The 15,462-nt window shown below is 40.5% G+C and overlaps 1 protein-coding gene across 2 annotated transcripts; it reads right to left on the reverse strand.

Annotated features, from left to right (window-relative positions):
* Window positions 1-11,261: 11,261 nt before the first annotated feature.
* On the reverse strand, window positions 11,262-14,450 carry ttpa (tocopherol (alpha) transfer protein). Of its 2 annotated transcripts, none has more exons than XM_003978464.3 (5): window positions 14,203-14,449; window positions 13,571-13,724; window positions 13,305-13,498; window positions 13,108-13,218; window positions 11,262-13,020 (listed from the first exon to the last, which is right to left on the reverse strand). In XM_003978464.3, the coding sequence occupies exons 1-5, from the start codon at window positions 14,380-14,382 to the stop codon at window positions 12,772-12,774; spliced, it is 888 nt and encodes a 295-aa protein (XP_003978513.1). In that variant the 5' UTR covers window positions 14,383-14,449; the 3' UTR covers window positions 11,262-12,771. The 2 variants fall into 2 exon arrangements, with proteins under 2 accessions (XP_003978513.1, XP_011618089.1); XM_011619787.2 differs by having other exon boundaries at window positions 12,777-12,950; window positions 14,203-14,450.
* Window positions 14,451-15,462: the final 1,012 nt, after the last annotated feature.

Raw genomic sequence — 15,462 nt, forward strand, 5'->3', positions numbered from 1 at the left:
TATAGCGCTATTAGAGCAGCTGGCCATGACAGCCAGAGAAGAAGAAAGGGAGACATTTAAAGCTTGAAAGACTGCCTCCTCCTGATGGTAGGCTTTTTCAGTCCCATCACACAGCTTCAGCTACAAATGTGTGCAGTTGTGACATCATGTGTGGAACTAGAGGAAGCACTTGTGCAGCATTTGAACAGGCAATTGCACTTGTGTGAAAATAACGAGACGGGAAGAGGGAACATCTGTCTGATTTTATTTTCATTCCAAGTGTCTGACACATTACTATTGTCTTGATCAACATCAACAGGTTGTTGTTCTGTCAACAGCTTTAGTGCTTTGCAGTTGCATTGCCAGAAACATTTGCCATCTATAAATATTTATTCATGTTAAACTGCTGCAACTCTAAACAGAGATGGGGGCCTAAGGCAACGCCGGAGGTGATGATATGTATATTTTCAGTGGGTTAATACAGCCCCCTTTCCAGTTGATCTATTACCTCACGAGAAACAATTGGATTCAGGCGGCAGACCAGCATTTCAAAACAGCAAGATGGACAATCGTACAGCTTTGTTCATTTTACACATAATGTACACTATAATCATCATGCAGATCTAGGATATTTTCAGGGTCATACACCAGTGCAGGGGTTGTGGAGCAAGTGCACATGTGTTTCCTAGTTAGCTGTGATCAAGGCATAGACATGCTGGAGAAAGTTGATTTCCATTATTTGAGTATCTTAGTCAGCTAAGGAGTGACTTTGATATTAGGCGCTCTATTGCATTTACATGCACTTCAGTTGTCCGGCAGTTATAGCCGGATTAAGGCAAAAATTTTAGGGTCAAAATGTACTGACTGAGGCAATTAGCAACTATATCCCCATTTGCTAGAATGAATTAATGAAAGGTAATAATTTTTACTCAGGAAGCTGTCAGACTGTGGTTTTGTATTCTGGGAAGAGTTTATACATTCACAAAGAATGGACCAAAATGACCAGAGAGACAAATACCGGTAGTCTACTTCAATGGCTTCGTACCAGCAAACAACATATTCAGAAACATTCCACTTTGTGGGTTAAAAGCTAACACAACGTACACGCCCAACACACACATAGTCCTTTCCAAACAAAAGGGACAGCTCTTTCTGGTTCAGGCTGTGCAGCTACCGACTTACCATATCTTACCTGGCTTTAAGCCATAAGCAAGCTCATGCATGTATGCACCCATGCAGACAACATCCCAGCCTCATTTTCACTTTCACAGCTAATGGTTTAAAATAAGAAAAACAGATCTTCTCTTATATCCAGCTGTCATACAATGTAATGCTACCATTGTAGGTATTTAATATTTGGAACCAGTGTGAACAGTCAAAGCAGTCAGAACGTTTGCTATTTTTTAGGGATTTTAAATGCTAATAAAGTTAATGGGGGAAAACAACTGATAATTGTCTGCCATGTCCAAGCACATGATTTTATGTTGGCATCCATCATCCATCCAGTTAAAGCAGACCATGAGAACATGTGAAGAGCTTTAACATCTGCGTGGAAAGACTGTTTGCAGTTTCTTCAAAGAGGTTTTCTGGCGTTTGTGTGCGGCTTCATGTGTTATATCACAGAAACACTACCCAATACACACACTGTTTGAACAATAAATTATTTAACATTCTTATCAGCAGCAAAATCTTGGGTTTTTGGAGCAAATAAGTCAACATGCATTGGAAACACAGAGAAAGGCAAGACTGACAGCAACAGACACTCAAGAAGCAACAGACACTCAAGAAGATATAACCCCAACTGTGTCTGAAATAGAACCAGCTTTTGACCACAAAGACAGCTCTGTCCTGGAGGGAAAGTGGGCAGGAATTAGGTTCCCTTATTCAACACAGGCTGCCCCAAAATAATCCAATAATTTACAATCGTGCTAAAATATAAAAGTAACATTGATGTTTTCCAAATACATGTCCAAAAATGTTCTGAACATTTTTTTTTCCTTTCAAGAACTCTAAAAATTATTGTCAGAGGTCTAAAAATTGGCAGTGAACGTGATGATTAGCTTAAACCAACATTTTCTTGGTTTGTTGGAAGGTCAGTGGTTCTGGACAGTCGGCAGTTTGTGTCATTTTGGATTTCAGCATGGATCAGAACAGAATTCTGCCAACAATGATGGCGGCTGTGACAAAGCCGGACAAAGAGCAGGGAAATATCCCCTCTTTGTTGCAGATAAATTCCTTGAAAGTCAATCACATTAAACAGAGTTGTTGTTGTTAGGATAATCTAATAACGGCACTGTGTTTTCAGCCGTTTCACGGGTTTAAAGAAAACTCTAACTGGACATTTTCAGGTTTAGAAATTTATCATATTTAAAACTTAATGGCAGCAAATCAGGAAGGCATTGAGCTGCACAATGAATCTTTTAATCAATTATTTACTGTTGTATTGACGGGATTTAGCATAATATGTTTTCTATAATCCAAGACATCTAGACCCCTCATGCATGATCTGCATGATCAACAAAAACTTCAACCCATTATAATGAATTCAGGGCTTTAATATCCTGTCTGGAGTAATAAAATTTTTTTTTTTTTTGCTGAGGGGCGGGGGTGCACACTTAACTTTAATAAAACCAGCAGTCAACATTGACTTCAAATAGTGATGGATCTGATCATCTGATCACAAGTTACAGCTCTGTGATTTAAACCTGAGCTGTAACATAACCAGATAAACCACTACAGTTTACTCTCCCAGTGATTCTGGGTCTCTAATATTGCCAAACGATTGTAGCCATTTGTGGGGGAAAACGCATCTTTGACCAAAGACAGAAGCTATTCAAGGTTCATTGTTACCAACAACGAATATGCCTCACTGATTGTAACGCACTGAATTAATTTAAGCACCGGAAGCAGCTCAACATTCAACTCACAAGTGCAGATAACATCAACATACTGATGGCTATAAATTAACAAAATCAATCAATTTAAAAGACTTGGGTGCAAACCTACAACACAACAGGTTACCCAGTCTACCAGACTGTACTGACTGGCACCCCAGAGTTTTTTGGTTTTTTTTAAGAGCAGTCACAAGTTACAGTGTGTGCTTTTGCCTCAGCAAAGCTTCTGACCCTAATCTGGGGCAGATGAGAGTTAGCTCCGCCCCTTCTGCTGTGCCACACATGTACATTCACAGCAGACTTAAATATTCTGACAAAACAACGCAGTAAACACATAACTTGCTATATTAATCATCTTTTAAACTCTCAGAAGCACATATTTCTGTGGCATAATTAGTTGGAGTCCGACCAGATTTATATTATATTTACCATTAGAATGCAAAAAATTAAGCTCAAAATGAATTCTTTATGCTTTAAGGACAACAATGTGGCAGAGATGTCATCATTTAGAACCAAGCCCCTACACATGCACATCACAGTGAACTCCGTGCAGGGTTATGAAAGGAGGTTCAGTCTGAAAATGCAAACAACACAGCATCACAAGCATGATTAGTGGAAGAGACCAGTCTGTTACCAGTTCATCTCTCCATCAGGGGGTGGGGGTGTCAGACTGGCTGAAATGAAACAGGCATGACAAGTAAAAAGACACCATGTCGAACATAAAACAAGAATAGGTGACATACTAGTTTAAATTAAAGCTAATTTAACTATGCTCAAGCTAGCAGTAATCAATAAAACTAAGCCCCGCAAAAAAGATCTATGATTCACTCAGCCAAAGAGTCCAAACCACTTTTATTGGCAGATTCAGCACCTTTTGTAGGATAGTTCAAGGCTTCAGAAAAGGCCTGAATATCAAATATATATTCTCATCAAAAAAGATGTATACGTTTCTTACAACACTGCTTATATTGGACAATAGTCCAATGGGTCACAGAACCTGATCCAAACTACATCTATTCAGTTTTAGAGCGTCTGTCTGACGGTCTCAAGAGAACACAACTGAGCAAGAAGCTGTGGCACCCAAACTGTGTCTGGTCGATTCTGCTCACAGCGCTTCTATAGCGTGGAACACCACAGGGACATGACAGGCCAGAAGGAGCCAAACAGCAGTTATCTGGGTTCTCCTGTGCAACACTGACCTTTGATTTACAACGATACAGGCTCGGTGAACTCCAGACTAGGATGAAATCACATCTGAACACCCGCTTGAGATTAGCTGAATGCCCCTTTCTTTGGCTTGATGTTGTAGAGTTTGATTACTTTATAATTGACACCAAAATGCATTCAAACAAGCCATTTTACACTTTTCCATCAAAGGTTGTTTCACCTGTACTGGTGGGCAGACAGACAGAGCTCAGATGGTGGGACAGAGTTGGATCAGAATGAGATTAAAGACATTATTGCTTTATTCTGCAGGTATGAATGTTTTCAGGATAAGCTTCTTTAAGAAAAAGATGAATATCGGCTGATAGATATGCATTTATTCTTTAATATTATTGTTAATCTTTTTCTCGGTTCAATTTGAAAAGTTTCTTTACAATTATCTGACCGATAGACATGGATTTGTAAATATTAAAGGCTCCAGAACTAGAATGCATCAACTCAGATGTACACTGTGTATTCAATTAACGTAAGTGAACAAAGTTGTAAGAGCAGCTATACGATGATCGTCAGTAGTTGAGTAAATATACTCAGATACTCCTTATTCATTGGAATTAAAATCCAATAACGTGATTAAAGACCATGTGGTGCCTCAGATGAGTGATGTTCATGGAAAAACTGATACTATATCCTGAGAAAGCCTTTTGGAATTCTGGGTTCAGGGGGAGAACCTGGGGAGCCACGTATCCTAAATGACACGTGAGCAATCCCGACTGCGGTCCACGCGCACCCTCTGGAATATTCTCACTGAAAGGCTCGGGGATCCCCGCTAGATCCCTGGATTCTACCCGTGCACGCACGGCAACAAAATCAGAAATCTGCACGAGGCAACGAACCGCGTCTGTCGCGTGCGAGCCGCATTAATCCGCAGAGTCGCCAAGGCTACGGCAGGGAACACAGTGTACTTTACCGCATTTTACTGGTGTAGGTTACCAGTACGTGTATAGTTAAAGGCGTTGAACTGCAGGAACAAGAACCAAGAAGCCCCCAACCAACATGACAAACGCGCTCAGGCCAAGTGAAGATAACAACCGGGCTCCCGGATGAAACAGCAGCTTCATCCCAATAACTTCACAAGGCCTCGGCTGAAGCTGAAGGCTGCACGCATCAACACACAATCCACTGCGCGCACAAACATACACAAATAAATACGCACACGCACCTTTGGGTTTTGCGTGCACTTTAGCATTTTTCTTTGAAGCCATGGTTAAGCTTGCGAGCGTCACGACAGCCCAGGTACCGGAGCGACAGGCTGAACTTCTGGGAGTCACCGAAAAAGAGAAAATCGGAATTTCTTCTCCTGCCTCATAAAACTCAGGGACGGAGAAAATCCCATCCACTCAAGACTGACACCTACGCTGGCCAATGTCAGGCCTGTTGCTCACAAATGGGCGGGCTAGGAAATCTTCTGACCAATTGAATTCGAGAGGAATGAAGCTGATTCAACCGTGTGGACGCTCTGACGTTGGCCACGCCCCTCTTCATCTGGAACGTGGCAATATGGGAGCTGGCTGATCTCGCGGTGTTTTGAGCGACTTAGACAACAACAGTTCCGATAGAAGCGCCTTATGTGACTGGATTGTTACTGCTCCAACTCAGTATTTTAGACACTGATAATGACATTCTCTATTCACAGATGTAATAAAAATAATTCTAAGGGTGAATGACGGTAAATTTGCTATTCATGTCTGTGGGGCTGGTGATGTAATACTTGATCACCATTATTCCACATCCCCTAAGACAACAATTAAATTGGTTCTAAATATATTTCAGACATTTAGATATATTTATCTGCCCAGAAAAAATTGTTGCCTAGTTGAAGTCTGGATTTGATTATAGATGCCTAAAATCAAATTTTGGATGTCTATAAATTCTAAATTCTGAATCTGAAATTCCAGTGGAATACACTTCTGACTTACATAAATTATGTTTTTGATATCTTTATACCAGATTACTTTAAAAACTGGTTGAAACTGCCAATAAATGCTCAATACAACCGACAAGATAGCATATAAATTGAGTACTACCGGTATTTCTATATTTTAACAAATGACAAAGAGCATGCTGCTTATTTGAAAATAAATTAAAAAGGAGGAAATATATGATATAATATTGACTGTACTTTAACTGCTGCCAGTTCTAATTATTTCCAGTTCACAGTATTTCTGCCTGAAGATACATTTCCAAAACATCAGATCTGTTAAAGAAGCATTTAGAGTGTAGTGTCAGTGCCACAAACACTCAAATTAATATGTTCTACATAGCCCATGGGCTCAATAGCAGCATTGGGAAACCAAAGACACCACAGCAGATTCCTCTCTCACATCCTGATTAACTGTGTTAAAATATTTTCTCCACTAAAGATGTCACCATGGATATAGTTGTTCCCATGTGGATGGTTTGGAATGACAGTAAAAACTGAGAATTGAGTCACAGTCACTGATATGAAGGTCTAATGACCTTTGGCCCGGTCCTAATGTTTTTTAAAATAATAAAATGAGCAGATTGTGTGTTTGTCAGTAGTCTACAGTAGCCATCACAACATCTGAACAGTTACAGAGCAGGACTGCTTTACTGTGCGGAAGCTGAATCCCAGCAGGTGTGAGAGGCAGTAATCACGGGTCAGCGTTTTACAGTGTGTTTGGTTTCCTACCAATAGATGACTCAAGTCATAAAAGGCCCTAAAAAGGTTAATCCAGTCTACTTTACATCTGCTTTGGCCTACAAACCCTGGAGGCATCAAATGCACATTAAAAACAGATATGCAGATGTTAAAAACATGTGGTCTTTCAGTTCTCTTAGGCCTTTAGGATATATGCCTGTTTGTTACAGTCATATTTATTCTATGATTGTTTGCACTTTCACAACTAGTTGCACAACTGTCCAAACGCTTCCAAGGCAGAGCTGTGACCAGGTGGTTACCTTGTGCAGCTGGCCTTCATATCTGGTCAGCTCATGTGAAAAGGGTGTGCTGTCCACACAACGGTCCAAGGTCTCTTGCACACCCACAGGATAGCAGTTAACTAATTCTGGAGACCACATCAAGGGTCTCTACCTGTGTCGAAGGAGACAACTCCAATAGGAATAATTACTTATATTGACCAAACTGTATCTTACTCTGACAGGAAATATCAGTTGACCTATCGCATGCAGCATTTGCATGATTGGATTGCACTCTGTTTTTAATAAGCATGATCATCTACCAACAGTGATTGTAGAGTGGGAGTAAAGATGGAGGAGTAAGACATTAAAGATGGAGGAGAGAGACATTACCCCATTACTCCAGTGGCTGGCTGTGTGTATGGGCACATGTTGTGCATACAACAGAGAGCACCATTTGCTAACAGCAGTTAGCTCTTGTGTACACACAAACATGGAACCCGGTAGCAGAGTGACATCTAACCTGAGGGTGCAGGTGACACCATTTAGAGTCAAGCTTCAGTTGAGCCCATATTAAAATATCTCGGCACATGTTTCTGTCTTAGTGTTTCTCTTGAAGAAAAGGTTAATTTTCCTGGTGCCTCTGGAATTCCAGATGTGGTTTTAATAATGAAACACTTTCCCAGGACCATAAAGGAAGTGCTGAGTTGGTTTTTGCTTGTTTTCAACATCTTAGCTTTATTTGCTCACTGATGGATCAACATCTATTTTCTATGGACAGTTTTAAAAGAAATTTAGGTTTGAATATATGTCACTGAGATCTTTTTTACTGTTAGTTTGTCTCAAGCTAAATAAAAGATCACAGGCTATTTTAACTTTACTGTGAAATTGTCTGTCTGAGGCTGTTAAACCCTCTGAATCTCAGTGACTGGCAGTTTATCTGTAAAGGCCTGTGAGTTTGAGTGCTTGTTATCTGCTTGGTGAGTCAAAAGGAAGAATGAGAGCATCAGAGTGTCAGAAAGAGCCATATTCTAAAGTCGAACTGCTACTGCTCTGCAGCTATAGATCACCCATCCATTTCCTGCTGAGGCCACAGTGCACCGATGCGTCCTGTGTTTGCAGCAGGTCAGTCTCCAAGCATGGTGCTTACCTGCTGAAACATCTCAGAAGGGGTTGACTCAAGAACTGAAGGTCACTGGTTCAATTTTGGCACAGGCAGAAGTTACCCTTGAGCAACATAACAATACCTGAGATACTCATAAATACTAAATACTCACCTACAGCCAAATACCACCAGTGCCGATATTCAGCACAAGACTCCCACTTGAGTGATACTTCTTAATCATATTTTTTCAAAAAAAAATTATTTTGCTCAAGCAGATGCTACTGTAGGTGAAAGCTGCTCATTTGACTCTGTGGTATGAGGCAAATTAGAAAAAAAAGGACATTAATGGACAAGACAGTAATAAAAATGCACACACACACACAAACACACACACACACACACACACACACACAATCTGGGATTTAAAATGTTCGAGGTAAATTCACGACAATAGGCATCAAGGGCTTAAATAATAATTAATTAATTTATAATAAACATAGTTGAAACTGTTATTTCCCCTCGGGGAGATTTAAGTACTCTCCAGCTCTCTTCCTCCCTCTGTTGGCACAAGATATATTGTGACCTGAATTTGTCTGGCCCTGTTCCTGCTCTTGATAACTTATGGACAATGTAGGTATCCCTAATGTAGGTATCTATCTCTGATGCACCCACAGGATCACTCAAAAAGAGCTAATTTTCCTGGCGAGTATGAATGAAATCCTCCAGATTAAGAAAATGTTTAAAGTACGGGAAATAACAATTTTATATATATATTAGTTGAAGGACTTCTTTCGTATAAACAATGACAAGTAGTCAGTATTCAGTTTGTTGTTATATAAATATAATTGTGTTTGTTTTCTGATAATATCTGACTTTTGGAATGAATATTAAAAAAGAAACCACATTGTAATATGTTATTGAGGTTGTTATACATAGAAGACCTCTTAATCAGTCCATTTACCCTCTCTGTCTCACTATAGCTGCAATATTTATCCTGTCTGTTCCATTATAACCAGTTCATGTGTGCTGTTCAAGCAAAACAATTGTTCTTGATGAACCAAAAACTGGATCTCTAAAGAGGTACGCGACGTTTTAAATATACATTTACTTGATATTCAGCCATCTTTGGAAACAGTTCACATTCTTAACACAGATAAGACAGGCAAATGTACATCAGTAAAAAGAGGAAGATGTGGAAATATACAGTGCAATCCAGAAGATGAGGAAAAAATGTAATTGCAATGTGGAAAGGGGAACCATTCTTTTAAACAGTGTTATGAAAGCATCTTGCTGTCACGCAGACATTTTACTCTCCTTCTTCTCCTCTTTCTTTTCCACAAGAAGTTTTAATTTAAACCTTCCAAAAAAGCAAATCTGGAGGTGAAGGTTTAATTCAGTGTGGTACAAAGCAACAAAAAAACCTGGAGGATTCTGCAAAATATCAGGATAAACTTGAATGAATTCCCCTCTTATCACCCCAAAAACCAACAAACAAAAAAATATGCGTGGATCCTGATTATGTTAAACCTTTGCGCATTAAACCACTGGGGGCGCTATACAAAGAAAAATCCATTGCGCATAACAAAAAAAAAAAAAAAAAAGCATTGCACCAAAGTCCACCAGTCCACGATAAATTCAATTTCCTCTCACGTTTGAAGAATAAATGTTTGTACTGAGAATTGACCCAACATTTGCAGCTGACAGATCTCAGACAGGATATCATCTGACTGACACACTCACTGCAGAGCCAAAAACACACGCACCAGCTGAAGAGAAACAGTGCTGGTGTTTAAAGCAGGAAGCATGTGGACACAGGAAATGATTGATTTCAACCTGGAAGATTAAATCCCGTCAAAAATAAATGCTCACAAAATGAAAAATGGGTGTAGAGAGGAGGCTATAATTTTATGATTATGCCCTTGAGCAAGATACAGAGGTGCGTGCTTGTGTATGTGTGCGCTCTGTGCACCCAAATTTGTGTTCGTGCGTGGCTTTGTAAAGATGTCAGGAATAATGAGGAGGAGGAGGAAAGATGAATGTTTCTTTATAACTTGATCCAGATCTGTATTATTGATTTAGATCAGTCTTCAAATTTGGGAACAGCACAAAGCAAATCAACCTGACAGGCTGATGGAAATTCAGCTTCCTCTATGTCCCCCAAATGAAAGATTCATAATTCTTTTGGTAGCTATATGGTAAACAGTGGTAAGTCTCATGTTAAAGTAGAATCACACCTCTGCATGTTGAACTGGGGGTCCGGAAGACGTGCATGTGGAGCAATCTGTCAGGAACGGTGGAGAAACCCAATGGGCTGCCATACCTGGCTGTTCAAACACAGGAAGTTTGCGTTTGACTGATGTCAAGAGATTGTGTATGTATACGTGATGAAATATCAACCAAACACTTGCAAAAGTTTGGACTCTGAGAGAGGAAGGAGGATTGTGCAGCCATCAGAAGGGTTTTTAGACTTAGCCCATTCCCTCTGTAAACCTGTAAAATCATGAATTCTAATGCTTTTTTACACAGCTGCTAAATAAGTCAATCCTGTCATCACCTTTGGAACGTCACAATGGGAGGAACACAACACAGGTTTGTGTTTGGGTGATGATGGACTGTGGCAGTATGATGTGAGCACTTGTAGGTAAATAATGACAGAGATACTGACTGACCTGTTGACGCTGGTCAAAGGGCAGTACTGTGATAGTGCACACAGGAAGCAGCGAGCACAAAGGCTGTGCGATTAGGACCAGTCATAACTTGCTCCATATTGTCTATGAAGCTGCACAGCATCAACACTTTCTGCATGTGTGGAGGAGAGTCAGCATGTTTTACACACACCAACTGTGATTCCAGGTTCACTTCAAGGAAGGAGGAATAAGCATTGCCATTATTTTATACATACATCAAAACAGATATGCATAAACGTAACCATTAGATTATTTAATTCTTCCTTTTGGTATTTAGATTGATGCTTATTGCCATGACTTTTCTAAGTTTTCCTGCTCTCTAACCATATTTACTTTGTGTCTGATATCTGCTGCAACAGAAATTCAAAATAGTACCTTTAAGTTTAAACTGAATGAGTTTCAATCATGAACAATGGTCAAATGAGTTTCCTTGTACATGTATGACCCGAAGAATTAGTGTTTGGTTCAGTTTTGGATCAGAAGAGGAAAACAAAACATTTTAAAGGGCTTTATTGCAAAAATGGTCAAGAAAATAAAATCCCTTTAAGGCAACCTGGCAGTGTGGGGCTAAAGGAAAAAACAGAGGTGAATATAAGTAATACACAACCATGACCAACAATTGCTGCAGTTAATTGCTAATTTAGTAGGTTTGTTATTCTGTGGGGTAGCTGAAATTAAGTTCAAAAGCCTAAATCTTTCTGCTGAAGTGCCCTTGTGCTGTGAGCTGACAATAAACAACTCTTAGAGTTTTCAGAGTGTATGAATGGCTGTGTGATCTTTACAGTAATGTGCTGTCAGTGGGTGCTAAAGAACAGTATAAAGAAAACTGTTTATCACCAATCACCTCTTCACCACTGAAATGCTTCCAGGGGCTTCACAATTAGTAACTACAAGACCAAAGTCCAAATGATCAACCACAAGCAACGAGAAACCTTATAGGAGAAGTCAGTCAGAGCTGCAGAGGACCTCACTTTGAGAGAGGACTGTTCAGGAGGAGAGAAGCCACTATCGGCTCATCTCAACACAGTTTCATTTCTCCAATCAGAACAGAACCACAGAGAGACAAAATGCCTTATTTAAAAAGCTCCTTGAATGTGTACAAGTATGCTCACATATATGATTGTCAAGGTAAAATTGTTAGTTAGTTTTCTGTTGCATCACTATTGAGCAGCTTAGGGGAGAAAAAATATGCCTAAATCACATTTACATATACCGGTACATTAAAATCAAAGCAACGGTTATTTAAACACCCCTACTATGAACCTAACAGTGCAAAGATACTCTGATCAATCAGAGTTGCAGTTTAGGATGTTTAACGCTCAGAATACACCCATTCAATTGTTCTTATGCAGTCTATAACAGTGTATCATTAACATATCAATAGCATCGTGCATAGGCTTTAGCGTATGCACGATCGCTGTATCAAACATTTTAAGGGAACACAGAAAGCTTTGATTGGCCCTGGTAGCGCATCAAAACGATGAATCTGCATTTGCCTGCTTTTACTTTGACCTCGAGTTTTTGAAAAGAACACCCAGTGTGAGTGCAGAGATAGTCAACATTTGCAGCGCTTACATTCATACGTAAAGGCTTTTTTTTTTTTTTACATTGGTGGGACAGAACTCAAGAAACAGGTTGGCGTCAGATTCTGAACCAGCCAATGAATGTTTAAAATTGCACAAAACTGACAGTGTGAAAAGGCAGCCTACTTAAAACAGCTCATCATAACTTCCATTAGATTCCCAAAGCTACATTTAATTACTGCACTTGTGCTACATGATAATCAGGAGTTGATTTTTATTTCCCCCATTTCTAGACATTATCATTAATTCTTTGTTCAGCAAACATTCCATTATTAAAAGTGGGAGGTTTTTAACAGGGTTAACCTGCGTACGATTTCACCTACTTTTAAAGATGTTCAAGAGTTAGTCATGTTAATGTAAACTCAAAGACAACACCAACTAAACCTGCAGCTGTTTCCATAAAACATCCAACAGTCCAAGCATCATCTTGCTGATATCTGCTCCGTCTCTGCTCCCTCTGAAATCAGAAGGTCCTCAGGTGTGATAGCAATGTCACCTGTTGGGTGGCTGGCAATCTGTTGCAGGATCATCTCTGATTGAAAGAGTTTATTAGTCCAGTCCTGACATGCCTCCTCTATGCCAGGACCCTCTCCTCCGTATTCTGGGGGCAAAACGGGTGGTGAGAAGAAGTCGCCAAGACTGTCCTGGAAATCAGTTCCATGCATGTGAATCTGCAGCGAGGAAGAGGATCAATCTTGGCCCGACATCCTTTAAAAATGTATCGACAAAACAGATGAGTATGTAACCAGGCCACTTACTCGCTGTCGTATTTTCTCAGACAAGAAGGGACGAATCATGGTGAAAACAGGATGGAAGAACATGGGCTCATTGAGGAGATGGATCCCTCTGACTTTTAGTGGGAAAGAATCCTGGATAAATAATCAAAGACAGTCACATGCTGTCCACAAGCAATCAATAAGGTAGCTGAAACAAAATCAATGGTTTGGTACAGTACCGACAGCACAGAGGATATCTTTCTGGCCAGGAAAGGACTAAACTGGAGGGCATGACTTAAACTCCACCCTTTAAGGTCAAATATGACCTTCAGGCCATGCCTCTGTGTCTCTGTCTCTGTGGAGATGATCTCTGATGTCATGAGGCTGACCTGGAAAACCTGGAAGGCTGACCAGTCTTTAGGGCTCCACTGGCCTGCACACAGAATGTTGAGATCACACCAGTAACACAGATTCCTAGAACGAAATCATCCTTTCCTGTACTGACCGATCCGATAAATAAGCACCCTGCTGCCAGTGTGGTCCCGCTGTTGGAAGACGGCATGATAGGATGTGTTGAGAAGGCCCAGCACTGAGCTGGGGGACAGACACTTGCTGATCTCCGGACTTTCCTTTCGCCAAGTCTGGTAGTTCAGTAAGAGCTGAAAAAGAAACACACACAAGCACACAAAAACACCTGATATAACTTCAATTCAGTCTCAGTTTCCTGTAAGACCAGGAAATGCCAAACCATTTACGCCCTCTGTCCCAGCACAACCAGACAATTTAGCTTCCCTGTCCCATTGTAAGCAGTCCATATATCCTGTCTCTCCCACTAAAACTAATCAGTTTAACCTCTGGCACAGTATACCTAGTCCATTTTGCCTCAATCCATTTATTCTTTCTGTCCCAGTATAACCAGTCAGTTTATCCTCTCTGCTCCACTTTAACCAGTCCATTTATCCTCCTTGTGCCAGTAAAACAGTACACGTTTACCCTCTCTGTCTCACATTAAGGCGAAAATGTGTTATTATTAGTTATTGTTAGTGCTTTAAATGGCGTTAGTGTTGTTTTCCTTAGTAATCTCGACAGAGGTTTGGCTGATCATTATTCCAATTGTTGGTTAGTCTTTCCTCGTACCTTCAGAGCGAGCTCCACGTCAAAGTCTCTGGCCCGCAGAAACTTCAGCAAGAAGCCGTTAGAGAAGGTCCTAACGCCGGACAGGCCTCCGGCCAGCACCGCCCTGCGCCGCAGGCAGCTCACAAACGGAGCCAAGTGCTCCGAGTCGTCGGGAAGTTCATTGAGCTGAGGCCCGTTCATGTCGCACCCAGACCCGGATACATTTTACTGCCGAGCAGTGGAGCAGAAGAAGGGAAGAAGGAGGGGGGGTTAAGAAAGGGCGAGAGAGAACGATAGAATGGGAAGAGAGGGAGAGAGAAAAGGGGAAGAGATGGGTAGTGGAGAGAGAGGGGCGTGCTTGGCCGTAAGTGTAAAGTTTGTGTTGTCAAATGTTGTTAACCTGTGTATTGTAATCGGATTAAACAAAACTGACCATGACGCATGGTCATATTTGCATGTATGACCGGATTTATGAATTATGATTAATACTAGCAAACAACCCGACAAAAATATTTTACATCACAGAACCTTTAATCACACTAGAAAACCTGAACTTACGCCATATGAAACACAGATGAGAAAAATAAAATGGAAATAATCAAATGAAAACGTGATTCGCACGCTCTATGAATTAGTTCGAAAGTCACTGCCACAAAATGGAAACAGCTCCCCCTGTTGAACGCTGTGATTACTGCAACCACGGGGTCAACGCGTTCTAAAGGCTCCAGCAACACGGCACCTTTCTGAAAAAGAAAAAAGAAAAAGAAAAAAAGTAGTACAATACTGTTGTTGACGTTACTGTTGAACTTGGAAAAGTCTGTCAAAAGTTGAACAAAATGTTTAATCAATCAGGACCCGGAGAGCGTTGCTCATCAGATCTAACAGTAGAGGGCCCCTGTGGATCACCATTTATCTTGAATACGGATGAATTTTTTTCCCCCTGCTCTCATGCATGTGGCCTGTATTTGTTGACTGCTGCTGTTTTACTGGCTGTGAGAGTATTTTTTTTTCATACATGTCTCAGGAAACTCATTATGAAGTTTATGGGCTGGATACAGATGGAAGCGGCCTCTACAGGCTCGTTAGTTGTAGAGACATTCAGAATATTCCAGATGTGCAGTACTGTAAAACAGCTTATCCAAACTTTAACCTGCAATGAAACACAAGAATCAGAAACAACAAACGACATTAGTCTGAATTAGTTAAGGCCTCACATCTCCCTGATGGTGTGAGATCAGCAGCTCTTCGCTGCCTTGAACATCAGTTTGATGTTCAAATTGT

The sequence above is a fragment of the Takifugu rubripes genome, chromosome 22 (assembly GCF_901000725.2).
Source record: "Takifugu rubripes chromosome 22, fTakRub1.2, whole genome shotgun sequence".
Classification (NCBI taxonomy): domain Eukaryota; kingdom Metazoa; phylum Chordata; class Actinopteri; order Tetraodontiformes; family Tetraodontidae; genus Takifugu; species Takifugu rubripes.